This window comes from Eubalaena glacialis, chromosome 7, assembly GCF_028564815.1.
Source record: "Eubalaena glacialis isolate mEubGla1 chromosome 7, mEubGla1.1.hap2.+ XY, whole genome shotgun sequence".
NCBI classification, from domain to species: domain Eukaryota; kingdom Metazoa; phylum Chordata; class Mammalia; order Artiodactyla; family Balaenidae; genus Eubalaena; species Eubalaena glacialis.
The window spans coordinates 22034114-22058645 of record NC_083722.1 but is presented as its reverse complement, the minus strand read 5'-3'; the positions used below and the strand labels follow the sequence as shown (position 1 = coordinate 22058645).

The following is a 24532-nucleotide window of genomic DNA, read 5'->3' as shown; positions in this document are numbered from 1 at the left end:
AGCTATACTGTTTCTACACACTTCGGCTCTCAACCTGCCCCTCATTCTCAACATGAGACTAATTTCCATATAATCTAGCTCAAGATACTGTCAAGAACTGTCCTAACACTTTCTTCTTCTCCACCTAACATTATCATACATGTGCTCCCCCTGCCATCTTCCCCCTGTTTTCAGGCTAACTTCTACTATGGACTTTACCTCAAGCTCTATAACTCTTCTCTGGGGCACAGGTCCTGCATCTCCAAGGAACCTGGATGCCCTATCAACACCCGCAACCCCAAAACCTAGTCCCATACACTAATGATGTTCCAGAATGTTTTATAAATAAAATCATACAGTATGTAGCCTTTTGAGTCTGGCATCTTTCACTTAGCATATTGTACTTGAGATCATCAATGTTGTTGTACATATCAGGAATTTATACCTTATATGGATGAATGTTTATCCATTCTCTAGTTGACACTATCTCAATTGCTTCCAGTTTTTGATGATTACAAATGAAGCCACTATAAACATCTGCATATGAGTTTTTGTGTGAACATAGTTTTCATTTCACCTGGGTAAATATCCAGAGGTAAAACTGCTAGGTCATATGGTAAGTATATGTATAACTTTATAAGAAACTACCAAACTGTTTTCCAAAGTGGCTATAATACTTTGCATTCCACTAGCAATATGTGAGAACTGTAGTTGCTCCATATCCTGACCAGCATTTGACATATAAATAAATATATATATTTAGACATATATATAGATTTAGATATTCTAAAAGACATACAGTGGTATCTCACAAGGGTTTTAATTTGCATTCCTCTACTGACTAATAACGTTGAGCATCCTTTCCTGTGCTTATTTGCCATCCATATATAGTTGGTCCTTCATATCCATGGGTTCCACATCCCTGGAGTCAATCAACCACGGATCAAAGATGTTTGGGGAAAAAAAAAATTCCAGAAAGTTCCCAAAAGGAAAACCTGAATTTGCCACACACCACCAACTATTTACATAGCCTTTACATTTTATTAGGTATTATAAGTAATCTAGAGATGATTTAAAGTATACGTGAGGATGTGTGTAGGTTATATGCAAAGACTATGCCATTTTATATGAGACTCGAGCATCGACAAATTTTAATATCCATGAGGGGTCCTGGAACCAATCCCCCATGGATACCAAGGGACAACTGTATATTTTTTGGTAAGTATCTGTTCAAAACTTTTGCCTATTTATAAAATTAGCTTTTTAAATAATTGAGCTTTGAGAATTCCTTACATATTTTAGATATAAGTCCTTTATGAAATATGTGACTTGCAAATATTTCCTCCTTTTCATTCTTTTAACAGTGCCTTTCCAAGAACAGAAATTCATAAATTTTTGAAGTTTAATTTGTCAACTTTTTTCTTTTAGGGATTGTACTTTTGGTGTCATATCTAAGAAATCTTTGCTTAATCCAAGGTCACAAAGATTTTCTCCTGTTTTTTTCTAAAAGTTTTATAGTTTTAGGTTTTACCTTTAGTTCTATGATTGCTTTTAAGTTAATTTTTGTTCAGAGTTTGAGGTATGGATGGAGGTTCATTTTTTTGCATACAAATATCAATTGTTCCAGCACTATTTGCAAAAAAAGATTAAACTTTACCCATTGAATTGTCTTCGCATCTTTGTCAAAAATCAAGTGACTATACATGTGTGGATCTCTTTCTGGAGTCTATTTTGTTCCACTGACCTATATGTTTATCTTTTTGCCAATACAAAACTGTCTTGATTGTTGTGGCTTTTAAAATCTTGAAATCAATTACTAAGAGTCCTGCAACTTTGTTGTTCATTTTCAAAATTGTTTCATTTTCAGCTTTTCTAGTTTTGTTGCCTTTTGATATAAATGTTATAAGTGGCTTCTCCCACAAAAAAAATTCCTGGAATAGGATTTGCGTTGAATCTGTAGCTCAGTTGAGAGACAACTGACATCTTAACAATATTGTTTTCTATTCCATAAACATGGTATATCTGTCCATTTATTTAAGTCTTCTGATTTCTTTCATTAGTACCCAAACTATTTACCTATTCTCAAAGGACAAGATAAAATGCTTTCTTCTTAAAATCCTTCCTTAATGATTCCAATTGGAAGTGATTTCCCTCTTATTCTATACATCTGTTACATAAGTATGTATTACTTTAATGTTACTTTTGCCATAATTGTGTATTACTAGTTGCAAAGGAGTTTTGACTTTCTAACGTAATTGTATGTTTCCCATGAGTAGAGGCCTTTATCTTTTATCTTACTGATAGAATTGAAGAACATTAGAGGGCTATTATTTACAATACCCGACACAGACTGTGTTTATATTTGTTGAAGAGTAAGTTTTAGATATAAGGTCTGAGGTCTTCTTTAGACCTGTTCAATTACAGGGTCCTATTTCTTTGGGGGATATATGTCTATGGCTTTTACCTTTGGTATTAGGCATCATCTCTTGCCTGCAGTAGCAGTGGTAAGTGGTCCTCCTGCCTTTGGTTATGCTTTCTTTCCATTCACGTTCCATAAAGATGCTTATTGTGGGTTGAATTGTGTCCCCCCCAAAAGATATGTTGAGGTACTAACCTCTGGTATTTATGAATGTGACCTTATTTGGAAAGAGGTTCTTTGCAGATGTAATCAAATTACGATGAGGTTATACTGGAGTAGGGTAGGGCTTTAAGCCAATATGACTGGTATATTTTTAAAAAGAGAAGAGACACAGAGATTGACACACACAAAGAGAAGGCCATGTGAAGACACAGACACAGAAGAGAGCTATGTGACTACAGAGGCAGAGATGGTGTTATGTAGTTGCAAGCCAAGGAATCCCAAGGACTGCCAGTAACAACCAGAAGTTAGGAGAGCATGACCCTGCCATCACCTTGATTTTGGACTTTTGGCCGCCATAACCATGGGAGAATAAATTTCTGTTGTGTTAAGCCACCCAGTTTGTGGTACTTTGTTACTGTAGCCCCATGCAACTAATATACTGCTAGAGAGACTGTTTTAACAAATATGTAATACAACTCACCCCCTTAAAATACTTCAGCGGGGAACCTAACTTCAGCATGGTATGCAAGGCTCTTTATGATATGTAAACCTGCCTAGCTATATCTGCTATAAACTCTCCTTCATACAGCTTTTTCCAAATGTGGCTTTCTCATATCTCCACTCTGCTGCAGTGGTTCTCAATTCTGCCCCCGTCTCCCAGGAATATTTGGCAATATTCGGCAATGTCTGCAAACATTTTTGGTTGTTACAACTGAGGGGAAGGGATGCTACTAGTATCTAGTGGGTAGAGGCCAGAGATGCTATTAAACATACTACATGCATAACATAACCCCCACAACAAAGAATGATCTGGTCCAAAGTGTCAATGTCGAGGCTGATAAATCCTGGTCTCACGGAAATCATTTAACTTTAACTTAAAAAGTCTCAGCTTACCTATTACCTTTTAAATTAGGTTTTCCCTGTTGCCCTCACTCTTCAGCCACCAATACCCCCAACCCCCTGCCCCAGAAGATTAAGGTGCTCATTCTTGCCAAGTTATTTTTTACATGGTCCAGACATAGGATTTATCACACTGTGTACAGTATGTACTGCAAATATCGGCCCATGGCCATGGTTTTCTTGCAAATGTTAGCTTGTAGCCGAGACCTTTTTCTTTGTATCCCTTTTTAAGCAGGGAAGTTATATTACATATCTGTATGTCAGAAAGATCACAATGGCAGCACTGTGGACAACAGGATGGAGAAAAACATAACTGAAGGCAGCACTGTAGAGAATGGAAAACAGCATAACCAAAGGCATCATATCCAAAAGCAACTGGCAAGAAATGCTAACATCAAGATAAAATCCCAGACCGGTAGTCCGCCAAGGGAAAGAAGAGGTAGGCACTTAGAAGGAAAATCAGATTACATATTGTTCCTGACATGAGTCTTCAAAGCAGTGTCTCTATCTTTCAGGGGTTTTGGGCCGAGAGGGTGGGGTAGGGTTGGCTCATAGTCTCTCAATCTAATGAAAACACAGAACTTCTCCCCATAAAAAAGCCCACAGGGCTTCCCTGGTGGCGCAGTGGTTGAGAATCTGCCTGCTAATGCAGGGGACACGGGTTCGAGCCCTGGTCTGGGAAGATCCCACATGCCGCGGAGCAACTAGGCCCGTGAGCCACAACTACTCAGCCTGCGCGTCTGGAGCCTGTGCTCCGCAACAAGAGAGGCCACGATAGTGAGAGGCCCACGCACCGCAATGAAGAGTGGCCCCCGCTTGCCGCAACTAGAGAAAGCCCTTGCACAGAAATGAAGACCCAACACAGCCAAAAATAAATAAATAAATAAAAATTTACCAAAAAAAGAAAAAAAAAAAAAAAAAGCCCACAGGCACAAAAGTTTACATTCAATTTCATCAGGTTCATACACCAAACACCCACCTAAGGACTCCAGGAAGGTTAAGAACCCCTACTTAGAGAGTGTGGGCAGAAAAGGAAGAGAATTTGAAAAGTTACCTTTAAAATCAGACAAGACTGGTAACAGTAGTTTTGGGAGTAAACTACAGATAGGAGAAATCAAGGAGCAAGAGATAAGGTTAAATATGGTAACTGACAACAGAGGGTTTAATTCATAGATGATAACTTTACAGAGAAGTGGGGGAATTTCCTGGAATACAGAGATTTGAGGGAAGAGTGAATTTGGACAAGAGGCTGAGATTTTGTGGAGGGTTTGAGACAAGGGGTAAACAATTTTGTTTTGAACAGACAGGATTAACATCCATGGTTTTAAAATAATTCATTTAAAAAATCAAGGAAAATTTAATAAATTCTTAAAATTTCTTAAAATAGCTACTTATAGTTTAAAAACTTAAAAGATCATTACTATGGGACATGAATTCTGAGCTCTAATTGTTTTGAATGTGATTCTGCATAGTCATAGTTTTACCATGTTTTCTTATGAATTTCCTAAAGTCAAGGTTGATCTTTAAGTACTGAACTACTGGCCATCTTCCATCTTATAATCAATGCTCGTCAATACTAGCTTTAAAAGGTTTCAATGTTAAGTGTGCATCACACAAGAGCTTTATATTGTTGATATGTTAAAACGGTAATATAATACTAAATGACATTAAATAAAGTCTCAGTAGTGAAACTGATGGGAGTCATCTAAGTATCAGATTTGTTCATATTTTAAACCAAATCAACCAACAAATCTTATCCATTATCCATTTGATTATTCTTTTTAGTAGCTAATTTTCCATTTTTAGCCTCTTCCCTCTTCCATGAGACAGTTTTTGAAAATTACAGCCTATAACTAACCAAGTACAAAGATATGTACTACAAAATTAGTCTACTATGTACCCTCCTCTCAAACAGTTTTGTGTATATACACCTGTATTTAGGTTGGTAAGCACCTTGTGGATAAAGACTGCTTCTTACATTCTCTTTTTAAGAATACCTCATCAAGTTTCTTGATTTAGGAAGCTAAAATAATCAATCTTTAAAGCTTTTTCTCATCTCAAACGCTATAATCCTGTGAACTACTGAAAGCACAACACATTTTAACAGGATTATCTTTTCAACAGATGAAGAAAGAATGTTTTCTTCCTCTAGACTAATTTAAGTCTAATTTGGGATGTTTGGGAGCTGAAAATAAAACAAAACAAAGATATTTTCCAGGCTTTAAAGATAAAGGTGAAGCAAACACTGCGCTTTATACCTTATCTCAAACTGCGTAAGTTTTAACATCTACCACATTTTACACTTAACCACAGCAGAAATTCAAAATATGTATGCATTTGCTACAACAATGATTACTGCATAAGTATACTTAACTGAACTAATCAAACAGAAATAGGGATTATTTTTTAGAGGTGGTAGTGGCAGTCTTAATGTTGCCTGACAAAAATTACTCATGAGTCACTTGAGTTTTGGAAATGGGGCCCCTCCTAAAGAGTTCCCAGGCATCTGCTTCAATTAGCTTTAATAAACGAAGTATTCTGAATAAGTCTGAATTTTACATCACCACGAAGTTGTCAAAAAATGTTTCTTTTGTACATTTATCCAGTCAACACACCACCACATTCTGAATACACTACAAAGAGCAAAATAACTTAGCAGGAAAAATAGGTTTCCAAGGATAACTGGGGTTTCCAAAAGCAAAATATATCTTTAAAAAAAAAGAGAATTGTGACGGAAATGCAAAATTGCTAAGTAAAAACAATTCAGATCGTGGAAAGCGGTGGATGAAAGATAACACGGGGAAAATAAAAGATAACCCGGGAACAGTTTCCTATTTTAAGACAAAATCGACTGCAAATAACGCCACAAAACGATGAGCGATGAAGACAGCGAATCTCTACTAAAGGTTCCCTCGCAAAAAGTTTGGGCACGCGGACTCGGCCTGCGCTGGCAACCAAAGCGACCCTTGATCCACCGAATCACCGGGGCGCCGACCTCGGCTCAGGTCCCCTCTCAAGACCCCTCACGCTTGTTCTCACCTGCGGCCTGGTCTGGCCACAAAGCGCTCCCCTTCCACCGGCCCGGAGCCCGAACCGTACTCACCGTGAGTTCCAGCGGCGGCCCGGGTGGGGAAGGGACGCTGCAAAGTGTGGACAGACCTGGAGGAAGGGCTGGTAGAAAAAGGGGCAAGAGCTGTAACCGGACCAGGCCCCTCCAACACCTAACTTCCAAACGTGCGGAGGCACAGCACCGGCCAGCAAGCATCTTGTCCCAAGCTACTTCCGGGAGCTCTCTAGGAATCCTGGAGGTCTGAAAGCTCTATGGTCGGCCGACTAAGGGGACGGGGCCACCGCGCCCCTCTCAACAGTACTCTGGGCCTAGCGTTCCTCTTGCGCCTACGCGTCGCAGGGTTGCGCGGCTCTAGGGCATCGGGAAAGTCGTGGGTAATAACGGACTGTGGTGTCACCTCTGCCCCGCGCACCTGGCTCACCCAGTCCGCTCCGCATGCTCGCTGGGGAGGTAACCGTCCCCCGGCGGGCTGATCTGAGGGCGTGCGGGGGCCAGGGATGAGAGCAGGCGGAAGCTGGGGTATCCGTGCAGGAGGATGCACCTTAAGGATCCTTATGATGCTAATTAACTAGACTCGCGTTTGGCCGGGTTAGTTACCCCTGTACTTTACTGTTCTCGCTTCATAAATATGTCCAGTCCTCTCACATAGACTGCAGATTTCTTGAGGAATTCTTGTTAATCATGGTTCATAGCTTTTTGAATCCCCTATGGCACCTAGTAATAAATAGTACACCTTATACTATTAAGTATTCAAAAAATAATTATAATTAAATGTAAATTCTTTTCGAGTCTTTACATATGTTCCACCCTTTCCTATCTTAATGAATTGCGGTCTCTTACAAAACCTACTTTGTAGTTTATTTTTAGTGCTGAGTTAAGCTTAGCATTATGACGTAATCTGTGCCGTAAGCTTCAGTAGTAGACCCTAGTTCTAATACCACAAATTTCGAAAAACCTAAGTTCAAATCTATGCTCATTCTTTATACACCCTTACAATTTTAACTTTTCAGACTACGTAGGATTTTGGGGCGGAGGCTGTGGATGTTAATCTTAGAAATAAAACACAATTATTTTAACAGCAAAATGGGTTTATGCAGGAAAAGCAGAGAATTGCAATTTGGGTCAGGCAAGCCGTGGTGAATCATAGGCAAGTGCAAGAGACAAAGGGAAGGTCAGCTTTTATTAGGTTTTAGGAGGAGACTGGGGAGGGTTGTCTTGAAAAATAGTTCATTGGAGAAGAACAAGAGTTAGTTGTTATGGCGGTTTCTTATTAGCTGCAAGCAGTGGTCAGTGCCTTGTTGCTGGGACAAGAAGTGATCTTTCTTAAAAGCAGGTGATGCAATTCCCATGTGAAAAATGTCCTCCCTTGTACCAGAAGAGAAGTAACGTTCTTATTATCACGGATAAGAAGTTGTGACAGAGAAAATTTTATACAAAGAATTCTGTATAAGCTGACCTTGTTAAAATCATTTTTATCTTCCTTATTCCTGCTGGTTATGCAGGCTGTACAGTGGTACATGCGTGAGAGCTCTCCTTCAGGGCTTCCTGCCTCCAATTTAAATGAGGTTTTTCCTTAATTTATTTTTCACATGGAAACTGTTTTACTTTGGTCCCCCATTTTTATTCCTTTAACACTTTTTCTAACTACCCATTTATTTTGGGTTTTCAGGTTCCCCTCCAGTCTTCACTTTTTAAAAAGTATATTTATTTATTTTTGGTTGCGTAGGGTCTTCGTTGCTGCACAAAGGCTTTCTCTAGTTGCGGTGAGCGGGGGCTACTCTTCGTTGCGGTGCGCGTGCTTCTCATTGCGGTGGCTTCTCTTCTTGCGGAGCACGGGCTCTAGAGCGCAGGCTCAGTAGTTGTGGTGCCCGAGCTTATTTACTACGCGGCATGTGGGACCAGGGCTTGAACCCGTGTCCCCTAGCATTGGCAGGCCGATTCTTAACCACCAGGGAAGTTCCTCCAGTCTTCATCTTAATTTCCCCTCCTTATCTGTTCCTGCTGATAGCCACCACCGATGTTTCTATCCAGTCCCCAACCTTAACCTAAAAATATTTTGTCTACCCCCAGTAGCTTTGATTTGTTTTTAAGAGTTTTGTCATCTAATCATCACAATGAAACAAGTAACAATAAACATTGAGAAGTTACAGTGCTTCAGCTCTTTCAAAACACTTATTTTTGCTCTTTATCTCATAGTTTTTGCCTCCCGGCTGGGATGGTAACTAGAAATAACTGGCAACAGACTAGAACTATGCTCTGTTTCTTTTTTTACATTAAAAAATAATTTTTAGAAACCAAAGTTGTACACATAGGTAGTTTAGAAGTAAAATAGCATTATAACCTAAGCAAAGATTTCTCAAAAGGCACTAATAATAACAGATAAAATTGCTAAATTTGACTTCATCAAAATTTAAATTTTCTGTTCAACAAAACACCATTTAGAAAGTGAAAAGAAGCTACAGACTGGAAAATATCTTCTTACTTATTTATTTATTTTATTTATTTAATTTTTTTTTGGCTGTGTTGGGTCTTTGTTGCTGCACGCGGGCTTTCTCTAGTTGCGGTGAGCCGAGGCTGCTCTTTGTTGCGGTGCATGGGCTTCTCATTGCAGTGGCTTCTCTTGTTGCGGAGTACAGGCTCTAGGTGCGCGAGCTTCAGTAGTTGTGGCATGCGGGCTCAGTAGTTGTGGCTCGTAGGCTCTAGAGCGCAGGCTCAGTAGATGTGGTGCACAGGCTTAGTTGCTCCGCGGCATGTGGGATCTCCCGGGACCAGGGCTCGGACGCATGTTCCTTGCATTGGCAGGCGGATTCTTTAACCACTGTGCCACTGGGGAAGTCCCTGGAAAGCATTTTCAATACATATTTCTGACAGCTGGTATCCAGAATATATAAAGAACTCTTACAACTCAATCATAAGAAGACAAACATAAATAGGCAAAAGTTATGGACACACACTTTACCAAAGAATTCATATTGATATATGAATTATCAATAAGTACATTAAAAGGTACTCAAGGTCATTATTCATCAAGGAAATATAAAATTAAAGCTACTACACATCCATTAGAATGGCTAAAATTAAAATGACTGACAATACCAAGTGCTAATGAGGATATGAAGCAACTGGAACTCTTATACACTCCTAGTGGGAGTGTAAAATGGTACAACTAGTTTGAAAAATGGCAATTTTTAATGAAGTTAAATAATGCCTACATTATGACCCAGTAATCTCACCCTTAAGTATTTACCTAAGAGATATGAAAACATAAGTCCATAGCAGCTTTATTCATAGTAGGCCCAAACTGGAAAAACCCAAATGCTCATCAACAGGATAACAGAGAATCAAATAGTGTTATGTTCATACAGTGGAATACTACTCAGAAATTAAAAGGAGCTACTGATAGATGAACAATGTAGATGAATCTAAAAAATATTATGTTGAATAAAGGTAGCCTTGTATGAACAAGTAAAATTAATCTCTGGTGACAGAAGACAAAAAAATGTTTACCATTGATTGGAGTTGTAGTTAACATGGTTGCATACATATGTAAAAATTCACTGAGTTGCCCACCTGATTTGTGCATTTTACTAATAAAAATACATTTAAAAAAAGTAGGGACTCCCCTGGTGGCGCAGTGGATAAGAATCCACCTGCCAACGCAGGGGACATGGGTTCAATCCCTGGTCCGGGAAGATCCCACATGCCGCAGAGCAACCAAGCCTGTGCGCCACAACTACTGAGCCTGTGCTCTACAGCCTGCGAGCCACAACTACTGAGCCCATGTGCTGCAACTACTGAAGCCCGCATGCCTAGAGCCTGTGCTCTGCAACAAGAGAAGCCTGTGCATCGCAACAAAGAGTAGCCCGCCTCACCACAACTAGAGAAAGCCCGCGGGCAGCAACAGACCCAATGCAGCCAAAAAAAAAAAAAAAAAAAAAAAGTAAATAAAATTGAATAGTACTCTCAGGTTTATGGTGTGAAAAACACCAGGCCTCACTCTTCCCTTCTGTTATCAATATCTATTCCCCAGAGACAACCACTTTAACTCTTTCCTTTTACTCTTGATATTAACCTCCATATTTATAAATAACACGCTAACACTGCCATTTCTTGATTTTTCAGGTATAGATATATTATCTATTGACTTCCTGCTATGGAAAGTAAGCATTTAACCCTTTTAAATTACTACTACAATTAGCCACACCAGGGTTTAGAACATATTTTAAACTGCCTGAGTCGCTAGGTCCAACAACCATGACAGCCCCACCAAAGCACAAAAAAAGTTAGACTCTGGTTACTCATACTTTCCTTATTTGTATAAGCAGGTGACATGTTTTTAATAAGACTCCAAATATTTTCCACACCTAGGGCCACAAGCGTGTTCCCACATTTCCCATAGTTGCTCTACATTTTAGTTTCAGAAGCATCACTTCATATAGTGTATGGACTAGCATATTAATTCTCAAATATTTTGGTCTCATGACTCCTTTTATACTCTTAAAAACTAGTGAGGACTCCAAAGAGCTTATGTTTATATGGGTCATATCCATCAAGATTTACTTTGTTCGAAATTAAAACTGAGGAATTAAAAATATTTATTCTTTAACAATAACATACCCATTACATGTTAACTTAAGTAACATATTTTGTTACTTTAATATTTTATGAAATTTAACTATATTTTCAAAAAAAGTAAAAGGAGTGGAATCATTTCACATTTTGCAAATCTCTTTAATGTCTGGCTTAATAGGAGGTGGCTTGGTTCTCATATCTGCTATTTCATTCAGTATCACACTTTTGCTCATAGTGACCCCTCTGCTAGAAGTGTACTTCCTACTACTCTGCACTTACCTAAACTCTATCGATCCTTCGAGGTCTGGCTCAGATTTCACTTTAATCGGAAAGCCTTCTCTAAGAATCCAAAAATGAGGTGTGTAAAAATGAGAAAATGAGAGAGAGGTGGTATAGAAGAACATGGCTTGTTTTAAGTTCAAGTTGGAAGGGTGACATATATCTACTTCCTTTCCCTCCCAAGGACACACTTAAATGACTGAAAAAATTAAAAACAAAATAAATAAATAACAGTGCTAGAAAATAAAGAGTGAAGCAGAAATTTTGAGGAATTTCTGGAAAAGAATAAGCAATTGGGATCAGATTGTTGGAGAAGCAGAGGAAATTGCCCTGTAAGACACCAGGGCCAGGTATGCATCTGCAGAAGAATCCTGGAGAAGTTCAAACCTCAGGACCAAGAGTTGCAAATGGCAAGAATGGGCTATTCATTTAAGAACTGCATTTGGGACAGTTGGATATCTCCCTTTTTTAACTGGGAGCTGGGGCTTCTGCCCTCTAGCTTGATACCTGTTTTCTAAAATAATCGGGAGGGCTCTTAATAAGAAAACTGAGGCCTCAGAAAGAAGCATAGCAAAATTTGAAATGACTCTGGACCTCTACAATGGAACAAGGAGGAGGAGAAAGAGGTTCTCATTTTTGGTAATTGTGTAGGCGCCCAGCCTGTCTGCTTGCTCCCTGTTCACTCACTCTACAGGAAGGCCTGCCTACTTACATAAAACCCGGATTGAGAATTTCCATTGGGATAATACCAGCTGCACAAGCAGCCTCCTACAACTGCAGCGGAAACTCCTACTACCTAAATTAACCAGCACAGGACTCCATTCCTAAATATAAGCATCCAATCCAGAGGACATTTAATGAAAATCAGGTGCAGAGCATGAAAGGCGGGACAAGAGTAACAAAGAGATCTGACCCCCACAAAAGAAAGAGACAATCCAGAGAACAGAAGGAAACTTTAAATAAATCAGTTGGGGAATGAATGCTAAAGACCAATTTGGCAGATGTCTTCTAGGTAAATGAGTATGTTAAGTATTTAATCCACGCTGCTCTAAACATAGAAATGGGTTAATATAAAAAAGTGGAAAAAAACATTTAGGTTGAAACATTCTTTGAATCTCTACTGATCAGAAACAGAATAAAAATGCAAAACAGTGAGCAGGGCAGAAGTTGCAAGCTTGGTGGATAGGCCTGCTGAGCTAGGGGAGGCCACAAGGCACAGGTACAGCTTCTCAGCTAGGAGCTGAGCCAGGCCACCTACTTGATTAGTGACTGGTGTTGCCACATCCTCCTTATTACTGCAGAGTGGTGACTTTAAATTTTCACTGTGAGAACTGGCTTTGATCTGCGGCCCTGTGGGCCAGGTGAAAGTTGCTTTAAATCAATTCCAGGGTGGGAGCCAGCAGATTTCTCCTTTGAAATGTTGCTCTTCTCTATTATAGCCACCTTCCTCAGTTCTAATTACCTCATACCTACATGACTGCAGCCTTGGGATAATCTTCATAACTTTAGTCCATTCCAGATATGTTTACTAGATTCATGTTCCTTAAATATCATTATAATTTTCCCAGTCACAGACCCTGAGTGGCTCCTTATCCCTTACTAAAACAAATGTAAACTTCTGTTTGCCTTTTATTTTTATTATATTTTAAAAAATTAAAATAACAAAATATGAAAAAAACTAGAATCTTGATGTATATAAAGTTTAAAAAAAAAAAAGGCTGACATCTCCTCTAACCCCAGATGCTATTACCTAGAGTGTTGGGAAACAATTCTCCAAGGATCTCTCACATTTCTCCAAGGGTTCTGACAGATTTTCTTTCAGATTATCTTTTCAAAGATGTTTGTATCTCCTTGTGGAGCAGATTTGTTTCCTGACCAGGATAATAAAGATATTGCCTCACTCTGGGGCAAGGTTGGGCAAAGACCGGCTTTTCCTATGCTTGGGGTTCCTCTGCTAGGATGCAAACCCATTGCGTGAGCAGCACCCACTGGGGCCCCTCCACGTCACTCCTCTGGCTTTGAGGACAAGGGGAGCATGAAGCTCATGATGCTTGTGTCATTAAGTAAAGTCCTTTGTCTGACACAGGAGCCTAGTGACTACCATACATTTCTGACCTCATTCATCCAAGTAAGTACTTATCAAGAGCCTACCATGTGCCGGGAGCCAAGTGAGGTGAAAATGCTGGGATGGGCAACTATGTGAAGCACAATGACTGTCAATCTTTTGTATTCTTCGTGGTTTCTCCCTTACTCAAGTCTTGCACTTTACTTTTCTTCACATGAGCTCCAGAAAAGCAAAAGTGACAGTTGGTTAATTAGTCCTATTTGTTTGACATGGATGAGTGATAGCAGATACAGGGGAGGGGAGGGAAACGTCTAAAGACTAAGTTTTTTACGTGCACTCTCACAGTCGTCACAACCATCCTATGAAACAGGCACTATATTATTCTGATTTACACAAACGAGGAAACCGAGGCTTAGAGAGGTTAAAAAAATTGCCCTTGATCCTAACAGGAAAGTGGTGGAGCAGGAATTTGAATCCAGGTTTAAAGGATACTAGCGCCAGTACTCTTCACCCATTTCATCCTGGGCCCTCATTTCCCCTAAGGATCAGAGAAGTTTAAACAGAGGCCAGTTTTCCTCTCCCTTAGTGCCCAAGGTCCTGCCAGATCACGGTGAGCGGGGCACAGCAGGTACAGTTGGCAACCCCGAGACGTGAGTGGAGGAAGCTCCTCGGCGTCCCTTCCTAGTGTGACCGAACGTCCCAACCAGCCCCTCTCGCAGAAGAGAGGGGCGCCTGCCCTCCAGGATGAACTTAAGCAGAAGAAACCCCCTTTCCCTGTCTGCGGTTGACCGGGCCTTTCCTGCACCCGAGGCCCCTAAGGCTTCGGCCCACTCCCGGCCTGGGCCCGCCGGACCCGCGCTCTAGGGAGCCGCGGACTGGGGTCGACAACTGCGCGGAGGGCGCGGAAAGGAAGCTGCGGACCGCAGAAGGAGCCTGTCCCCAAAGTCACTTTCGGGCCTCTCGCGCAATCCTGGAGGTTTCCACAGGCTCGTGGTTGGTCGACTTTTCGAGAATGCCCCCACCGCCGTAGCTGCGTCCGAACTGGCTGCGGGATAGTGCGTTTCCGGATCTCCCCCAAACGGGTCTCCTCTTCCTCCACCTGGGAGCCCTGGGCTTCTTTCCAGGGGGACCTCAGTGTTTCTGAACCTGGGAAAGACCGGCCCCCTTTTTCAGCGCTCTCGCGACTCCCAGCCATTTCCGGTAGCTAACGGTTCCAGAGCTCCCCGGGCCGGGATTTGCGGCCCGGTAAACGGCGCTGTGAGCTGGACCCGGCGCCGGGGGCTGGAAACCGCCGGGAGACGAGCGCTGGCGGTAAGTGCCGCAGTGAGGGTCACCGGGGTGGTGTTCTCCGCCGGTGGACAGGTGGGGCCGACCGGGCTGGGTTTGGGGTTAGGTATTTAGGGAGCAGGGAGCAGTTCAGAATTAGGGTAATTGTTAACATTACAGGAATTATTTTAAAACACACACAACAGCAACAAATGCAGTGAATTCATGAAGATCAAATGCCAGTTAACTAATTTAAGCAGTTTGGGGGGAAGAAAATGCTGAACATGATGCACTTTGATAAACAAGAAGACCTAACTGCGCTATTGGCAGCGGCTAACATAGCACTTACTATGTGTCAGGCACTGTTCTAAACCCATTACATTTGGTCACTTATGTAATTCCTACCTTATGAGGTAGATACCATTTTACCACCGTTTTACAGGTGGGAGACCTGAGGCACAGAAAGTAAGCCAAGGTCATATAACTAGTAACAGGCAGAGTAAGGATTTATACCCAGGCATTCTGCTTTTAACCTCTGCTCTACTGCCTTTCATTGATAACCTTGACTTTATCAGTTTAGGAAGTGTGCTATCCAGAAGGAAGTTTGTACAGAGACATGTTATTATAGTGGTGTTCTGAATCTCATCAGGTTTGTTGGCAATTTCCCTTTAGACAAAGGGCTTAACAAAGGGTGCCTTCCACAGAAAGTTTTAAGGAGAAAAGAATACAGATTTCCATTTAACAAATTAATTAGGCCCATAATTAGGCCCCCACACAATTTCGAAGTCCCTTCTCCTGTTCCATTTCTCTCTAGATTTTTCTCTGTTCTTATTTTGTTTCTACTAGGTTAAATCATTTGAAATTGCTGATATTTGACTGCTTCTGACACACAGAAATGGCAATTTCATACGTTTAACCCAGTATTTAAACATCTTTTTGTGTGAGAATTTAGGAGTCTACAACAGTCTTTTAGCAAATTGTTTTGGCTTTGTCTCCAAAATATACCTTGAATCTGTTTATTTCTCTTCATGTCCACTTTGGACCTGTGGTTGGTGCCACCACCTTCTCTCATCTGGATTACTGCAGTGCCTCTTGACTGGTCTCCTTGCTTCTGCTCTTTTCTCACTCTTGCTTCCTTAAGGGACCAGAATGATCTTTTAAAAACAAAAATCAGATCATGTCCTTCCCTTCCAATGGTGTCCCATCATGCTTAGAATACATATCCTGGCCCCTGCTCACCTCTCTAGCCTAATTTTATACCACATTCCCCTTAATCCAGTGCTTTAGACCCAATGACCTTCTTTCATTTCCCGTAAACACCTCAGATTCATTCCTACTGTAGAGACTGCATTAGCAATTCCCTTTGCCTGACATGGTCTTCTTCAGAACTTCCCAAGGCTGGACATTTATATTTCAGTTAGAATGTCAGCTCTCCAGAAAAGCCTTTTCTGACTACTTGTAGTAGTCATTCAGCCACTCTGTTTCATTTCAATTCATTATTTATATTCCATATACCACTACTCCTATTTGATATTTGTCTTGTCTTCCTTCACTGTAATACAGGCTTATAAAAGCAGGGATTTCTTTTTTTTATGAAAAGACAGAAGCAGCTCCTTTATTATAGCCCAACAGTTGTGACAAATGAAGACACATCCAAGAACAGATAATGAAAAATTTTGAATTATTGTCATTGTTTCTCATATTCCTGAGACCCTTGAATTAATATAGCAAACCAGTCTGAAGATAAAAAGCTAGAAGCTTTATCAAATACATTATGTCTGGTCGAATGTCTATACTGAACTAACTCAAAGTCCTGGTAGTAGTTTGGGTTTTGTGTAAGAAATGGCATAGATTTTTCTAGGAGGTATTGATTTACTTACTCTTCATTTGAAGCCAAACTGTCTGACTATGATGGTTTTATACTTTTCCCATTGGAGTGTCATGTTTATTTCTTCTTTATTTCTGACTTAGCTTTATCTACTTTCTGGAGGAGCCAGGATGTTCTTTTCCATAGGTGTCAAGAATACTGATCCAAGGGGAAAAATGAATTTAAGGTCAACCCTTGAGTAAGAGAGTGCCTAGAAAGTAGCATTAAGTGTTTATGCAAAAAACTCAACTTGTGCAAGAGTTAGACATTATGTAACTTATAAATATATGCAGTAGGTTAAGAAATGTTTTAACTTTAAATTATTTCAAAGATTCCAGATTTATTGTGTTGTCATTACTTTACAAATAAGAATGGTATTTTCTTTCCCATCTGACTCCTATTGTACATGCAAATCACCACAATAATAGCTATTTACATATTTTATGTGACAATGAAATACTAAAATTGTTCGAAATATGGAATTATACATTTGCTGGAGGGTTTAGGATTTTAACCTAGTAGATAAGGAACTATTTCCTGATTCTGAAAAAGGATTTCCTTCCAGCTATGTTTTTATATATTGATACATGGAATATATAACTATTTCTGCACTTTTAGATGTCCTCATATTCATGTTTGTATTTTTATATAGAGATAGTAAAATAGAATTTGTTTATAATTATCTACTTTCTAACTGCTGTTGATTGTTCTTCATAGGAAAGTTATTTTTAAACAAAAAACATCAAAAGCACGTAATCACTTCACGTCTTTGAGATAAAGTTAAGGCTATAGCAGAGTTTTCCAAGACTATCTACTGAGTGGAGTAGAGAAAAACAAAAAGGCACAATAACTGGTTTAATGAAATTTCCTTCCTTGTACCCAGTATTACGGTGATATATAATAGGTTAATTCAACATACATGGGAACTTATGGTTCTTACATATAGAAATTGTTCCATTGCTAATTTCCCCAAAGAGACTTCTGCAGTAAATACTATGAAGTGTGTATTAACAATAATGCATAAAGCAGGTCTAACCTTTAATAAGTCCTCTCATGCAATGGCATATCCAAAGACCTTTAGTCCCTATTGCTGTGCTATTGGACTTGCCAAACAAACCAAACTTAAAATCTTATTAAATTGAAATGAAATTGTAATCCCAAAATAACAATCTATTTTTCCCCCTCTTCTTTCCTTCCTCCCCACACCTAACCTGAAATGCCCCGCCTTTTTTTCCTAATAGTCTTCCATCTGAAAGGACAGCATTATACCTTTAATTTTAACATTCACTATTTTTCTCATAGTCTTACATGGAAATATCTTGTTATATCCTGCTCTATCCCCAATACCTAATATAGAGGTGTGGCACATAGCATGCACTCAGTAAATACCTGTTGGATTAATGAATAAGAAGAAATAGGTAAAAAGTCCTTGGCAGCACAGAACTTAGCCTCACAGAATTGAGGTGGTTTGGAACATAGTGAATGGGACCTACCCTGAGAGTGAGAAGATCTTGATCAGTGTTGTCCAATAAATAGGAATGTAATGTGATCCACCTATGTGGATGTAAGTTTTCTAGTAGCCACATTAAAAATGTAAAAAGACAGGTGAAATTAATTTTTAATGTATTTTATTTAAACCAGTATATCCAAAATATTATTTTAAAATCTAATATAAAACTTATTAATGAAATATTTTACATTCCTTTTTTCATACTAAGTCTTTGTAATCCAGTGTGTTTATACTTACTACACATCTCAATTCAGTTATTAAATTTTCATTGGAAATACTTGATCTGTATTGAGATTACATAAAATTTTGAATGGCAAAATTAGATTCCTATACCCGAAATACTCCAAACATACTTAAAGGTTTTCCAATAACTGAATTGAGTATCAGTTTTTAAATTTAAATTAAAGTGAAAAAAATTTAGTTCCTCAGTTGCATAGCCACATTTCAAGTGCTCGATAGCCACATGTACCTAGTGGCTAATGTATTGGACAGTGCAGATCAAGGATAAAGTGTCTATTTGTGGTTGGGTCAAGGGGCAAAGGAGAGGGTAGCAGCAGAAGTATGGTATAGAGGGAAGAAGAAGGTCTAGAAAAATGCAATGTAAGCTCTTTATGCAAGTCACACTTGAGGACAGATTCCTCTGGTGCTCAAAAGTGAGGTATGGCTTCCTAAAGTAGACTACTTCTTTAGCATGACTGCTGCATAGATTTTAGGTACCCTGGGAATCATTTTGTGGGGTAGTAAAAGGGTCTAACAGTGCTAGTCATATATAACATTTCTAAGTTGAATCTTATTGCATATGACGTGGAACGGTCATGGAAATCAGATTATTTTCGTATAGAGCAGTGGTTCTCAACTGGGCTGGCAGGGCGGGGGAGAGATTTTGTCCCTCAGGGAATATTTGCATCTCTTAAGAAATTTTTGCTTGTCACAAGTTGGGGCTGCTGGTATCCAGGGGGTAGAGGCCAGGGATGCTGCTAAACATCCCACACTGCAGAGGACAGCCCCCCACAGCAAGGAATTGTTTGGCTGAAAATGTCAATGAAACCAAGCTTGAGAAACTGTGCTCTAGAGGATTTGAGTAAGAAAGACTGAGAGATCTATTCTTTTAGAACCTTAGTCTAATTGCCTTGTGATATTACTAAGGGGAGAACAGGTTGTTTTGAAGCATTTAAAGTTTCTAGCAGTTTCACTGTTGATGGATTTTTTGATTAGACTATGAAGAAATAATTTTATGCTCAGAATGAGATTGTAGACCCATTCAATAAAGATAACATAAATAATATGTGCTGTGCATGTAAGACTCGACGACCTTGGGATAAGCTGATCTGTTCACCTTTGTATGGCTGTGGTATATAACCCACTGTCTCAATTATAATTGATGTCAATATTAGAATTACTTGTCACTCTTTTCTTTCTCTATCACCATCTCTTATTTTATCTTTGTTCCTTTCCCTATACCCTTGTTCCTTTTTTATCATTCTCCTTTTGTTCCATCCACTTCTCCTCTATCTTGTTTCCCCCCTCTTCACCAAGGCCCGTGCATACCTCCGACATCCCCTCCTACCCCAACTCTCATCTGTTTCCTCCCTTTATAGCTGTTGGCTCCTCATTCAAAATCACCAGTTTAACCACCATTCCCCAACTGTATCTGAAAGAACTGCCCCCGTACTCCCTTTAGGTGCCTCTTAAAATCACTGTCTGTTCTACTAGTTCATGAAAACTACAAACTACAAGTTGTTGCCTCCTTCCAAAAGAAAGAAAAACCCTCCAAAAAATTTGGGAGGAGTGATGCATATGTTTTTGACACAACTATTTGAGAAACTGCCTTCCATGTTTAGGGTTCTTTTAGAGCAGGTGCCATCATTCCAGGATGGCTCTCTGCTAGAACTCAGTGGTTCTGATTACGGTGTCTAACATATTACACCTTCTTTTCCAATAACTGTGGCTCTGATTGAACTCAGAGCTCTTCTTTCCAACTGCTTGCATCCTCACCAATTGTTTTGTGCGTTTCTACAGACTTACTAGGACACTGCCTAATCCTTCATAATACTAACAACTACTTAGATCTCCTTCAACCTCATGCCTCCTTTGCCTTATGCCAGCAGTTATCCCAGGTCCCACTGGACTTCCTTCTCTTGCCACTATCACTCCAGGCTGTCTCTGGCCCCAAATCTTTCTGTACCTCTCTGACTCTTATCCTTGCCCTTCTGGTCAAGATCAGATGGTGGACACTGTGGTGGCAATTTGGAATCAACACCAGACTAAAAAGGGTAGCATAGTCTCAGTGCTCCAAACTACTCTTCACTCAGACTTTGAGGGTGTACGACTCTAAGACTAGAACAATTCTTTATACACAACAGGTATTCAAAACTACTACCTGAATAGAATGTTCAGTCATACAGAGTACGTTAGAGGAAAATCAGTCTGTCATCGTTTTTACCCATTTGAGGAAACTTAATCTTGTGGTAGCCAGGATCATCTTTCTTACCATTGCAGAAGACTCTAAATTCAAGGATAAGATCAGAGACATGAGTTTCCCCTTTAAAGACTGTGAACAGCTTCTACACATGACAGTTTTTTAGCAAGACTGAAGGTAAAGGGGGAAAAGCTATCATTCATTAAGCACCTAGCTTTATTTTTTAGATAAGGATGTTTCTAATACTAAAGATTTAATACTTTACTTTTCATGATCATTAAAAAATCCTTTGTTTCAAATGTTTTGAAATAGTGCTCAGATAAGCGAAAAAACAAGCATGAGTGTGAAACTTGATGTCTTAAAATATTTGTATCAGTTGATGTATACATTCAAAGTAAACTTACATTTTTTTTTAAAGGATCATTATGTTCAAAAGACATAGAAGCTCAGTTTATGGTGTTATGAGGAATGATTTAAGAGTCATCTTCCAATAGTAGTAGACACAAAATGATTCTGGTGCTTTTCCTACTCTCAAAGCAAGTATGTGTAATTAATATCTTCAGTAAGAGATTAGATCACTTACTGATCATTTTGGTGATGGGTATTCCTAGAATCAGTGGTTCGTGGCAGTTTGATGGTGTTGTAAATTTGAATGTGTTGGCCTTTGGTCACAATTCCTGTCATGCTATAAAATTCTCAAACTAGTGATGTAAAAACTGTTGCAAATACGTTCATGAAATGCTAATACATTCAGAAGCCAAAAAGAAAAAGAAAAACTAAATTGTTCACTGTGTCTTAAAGTATTAGTGTCCTGAGAGTCCCAGTTTTTCACTAGTATAGGGTAACTGACAGGGGATGTTACCTTGTAAAGGTAATTACACTCTTTTTATAGAGATGAGGTAGTAAGTTAAGCTTTCAATTTTGATTATTAGGTTATTGTACTTACTTAATAATCATCTTTCTCCAATTACAATACACTCTCTAAGGCTGAAAAAGTACCACAAAGTTATTTTTACTAAATTACTTTGTTTTAAGGTGTTTGTATTTTATCTCCTATTGCTATTACAGCCTCTTCAGGTATCTCTTTTGCTACCTTCCTGAACTCAGAATCACATATCAAAGCTGGAAGGTACCTTACCAATGATTGAACAGCAATGTCCTTGAGAAGTTTCTGCAGTGATAAAAAATGCTCTGGATCTGTGCTGTCCATTATTGTAGCTACTAGCCACACGTGGCTATTGAGCACTTGAAATGTGGCTAATGTCACCAAGGAACTGAATTTTCCACTTTATTTCAGTTAAGTTTAAATGTATATAGCCACATGTGGGTACTGGCTACTTTATTGGACAGTGCAGTTCTAGACCAACCTCTCCCCATCTCCCTCAGTTTAAATGACCTGAGATTCAGAAGAGAAGTGACTTATCCAAAGTTACAGATCCCTAACACACTCCATCATCCCCCTTCCCAGCAGCTCCCACTGATGACTTATTGCTTTCCTCTCCATTTTAATGTTTTTCTTAGCCTGCTATCTTTTCTGGTGGTTTCCTCATTTTTTTCATCATTGGCAAAGCAAAATATTCCACAAAATTATTATATTCCCTACTTTAAGATAAGGGATATTTAGGCCATTATATCACTAATGATGGGGAAAAATAGTATTGTTTTAGTTAATTTCAAAAGCAGTTTTCATCTATTTTAACTTAATACAGCATACCTGGTGGGCTTCTATTATATCATCTGCACTTTACAGAATGGGAAAATGAAGGCAGAGAAAATATGAATGTCTTGCCTAAAGTCATACACTGAGTGGTCAAGGAAAAAGGAGCCAGACGCGAGAGGTAGAATTCACATCTTTCAACCAGGAAACATGGTTATCTTGGGCTGCAAGTGAGCAATGCTGGCAGTGGACAAGGCTTTCTGAAATAACTCTTAGTTCTTTCCAAGAAACTGAACTACTTTAGAAATAAAAGGAAATTTTACTCAGGTAAATTCTCTCGTGCCAGAGAAATTTTTAATGATGATTGAAGCTTTGCCTACATCAGGATACTCAAGGTCTCCAAGGCAGATTTCTCTGATAATTAATTAGGCCTGAGTGTCTAACTTTTGTTACTTACACCATATTAGTAGAGCTTATTTGCTGTATGAATTCTTTGATGTCTAATAAGGGCTGAACTTACACGGAAGGGCCTCCCACACTCATCACATTCATAGGGTTTTTCACCTGTGTGGATTCTCTGATGCTGAATGAGACCTGTGCGCCCACTGAAATCTTTCCCACATTCTTTACATTTATAGGGTTTCACTCCAGTGTGTACTCTATGATGTCCAATGAGATGTGAGTGTTGAATGAAGGCTTTTCCACATTCGTCACATTTATAGGGCTTCTCTCCAGTGTGAGTTCTCCTGTGTTTACTAAGGTCTGAGCTATGACTGAAACTTTTTCCACAGTCATCACATTTATAGCGTCTTCTTTCCCTCTGTTGCCATTCGAATCTGCCTTCACTTTCAATAGCATCTTTGGATACAGGATACTGAGGAATAGCTTTGGTAAGTCTGTTGTTTATTTTCCCAAGGAAGTCCATGTCTTTGGGTATATCTTCCTTCTGGGACAACTCTTCATTCTTAGTCTTGGTTTTATCACCTGTAACAAATTAACAGTATACAAATAGGTCCTATTCTAGGTTTAAGAAGCAAAAAGCCTATGGAATAAAGAACATGTAAATGTTAAAAATGTGTTATAAAAATGAAAAGTCACATGCAATGTACAAATTAGATATCTGGCACCATCAAAACATATATTGACAATATAGGGAAGAAATTAAAGAAGAGGCCAGTAAGGAAGATAGCAGGATACATTATCTGTGAATAGATTATGAAGAGAGGAAAAGGCAAAAATGTGGACAAGGGGTTACCTGGCAATCCTGTGCAAATGCAGAGTGGTAAATGGGGACTACACACATGCCAAGGATAATTAAGAGGGATAAACAGGGAGATTAGAAAACAGATGGGGAGGGAGGTAAAATTCTGGGAGAAACATGAGGGGTCTGAAACCTAGGTAGTAAGTGGGAGTAAAACCAAGTAAAAGTGACTGGAGAAGGTAATGGGATCAGGGGTCTGAGAGGAATATAGTGAGTCGGAACCATTAAAGGAGGGAAGTATGTATAAATAATAGTTAGCTAAAAGCAGAGAGAGCATGCAGGTCAGGATAAATGGAGGAAGATAAGCAGGAAGTGACAGTGGATGGTCTGGTGTATGTGCTGGGTTGAATCCTTTTTCTGAAACTAATGTCCTCCCTATCATCTCCTCCTGTCTAAACCCTAGCTTGGTGGTTCTCAGACTTTATTGTGCATCAGAATCATCTGGATGGCTTATCAAAACATTGCTGTGCTACCTACCCCCAGAGCTTCTGATTTGATAAGCCTGGAGTAGAGCCCTGGAATTTGCTCTTCTTGGTATGACAGACACTGCTGGTCCAGGGACTGCACTTTGAGAGCCACTGGCCTAGCTGTTATTCAAGGTCCATCTCAAATGCTGTCTCCTCCAGGAAGTCTTCCCTAACCTCCTAAATCGAATGTGCTCTCTCCCTCTTTCTGACCCCCATATCCTCAACCCCAAGCTAAGCATAGAACTTGGCACATAGCAAGTACTCAATAAATATTTGTTGAGTTGAATTCTATAAGAAAATAGGTGTTTTGATGATTTGGAGGGAGTAAACCTATTTGGTCTTAAATGCTGGGTGTCACCTATTTGGTTATGATGAAACCTCCATCTCAACAGGCCTAGGAATCCCAACTGTACAACAATCATTTAATCACATATAGTTTTCAGTGGTTCACTCGGTATGACGGAAGAAGCAGCAAGAGCTATTAGAACATTTCAGTGCCTGGGCTGGGTATGGAAAACACTGGCTCTGGACTGAGCGCCATGAACCCCATTCTTCATTGTCATCACAATGTCCCCATCCTACCAAATCTTCCTCAAATCTTACCTTCCTCCTTACAATATATATTTTTTAATCAGGCAA

General features: G+C 39.5%; 2 protein-coding genes and 1 long non-coding RNA gene across 3 annotated transcripts in view; 1 reads left to right on the top strand and 2 right to left on the bottom strand.

Annotated features, from left to right (window-relative positions):
* Positions 1-6721, bottom strand: part of LOC133095057 (zinc finger protein with KRAB and SCAN domains 8-like) — a 48017-nt gene extending 41296 nt beyond the window's left edge. Inside the window, exon 1 of the mRNA XM_061195887.1 lies at positions 6564-6721. The gene's annotated coding sequence lies outside the window, so the exon portion shown is untranslated. The remainder of the gene's footprint in view (positions 1-6563) is intronic.
* Positions 6722-14638: 7917 nt separating this feature from the next.
* The window catches only part of LOC133095060 (uncharacterized), a 22351-nt gene continuing 12457 nt past the window's right edge, over positions 14639-24532 (top strand). The window contains exon 1 of the long non-coding RNA XR_009701545.1: positions 14639-14757. This is a non-coding gene — a long non-coding RNA (uncharacterized LOC133095060). The remainder of the gene's footprint in view (positions 14758-24532) is intronic.
* ZSCAN16 (zinc finger and SCAN domain containing 16) overlaps positions 22568-24532 on the bottom strand; it is a 7097-nt gene continuing 5132 nt past the window's right edge. The window contains exon 4 of the mRNA XM_061195849.1: positions 22568-23149. Coding sequence (XP_061051832.1) covers positions 22629-23149 — 521 coding nt within the window. The 3' untranslated portion in view covers positions 22568-22628. The remainder of the gene's footprint in view (positions 23150-24532) is intronic.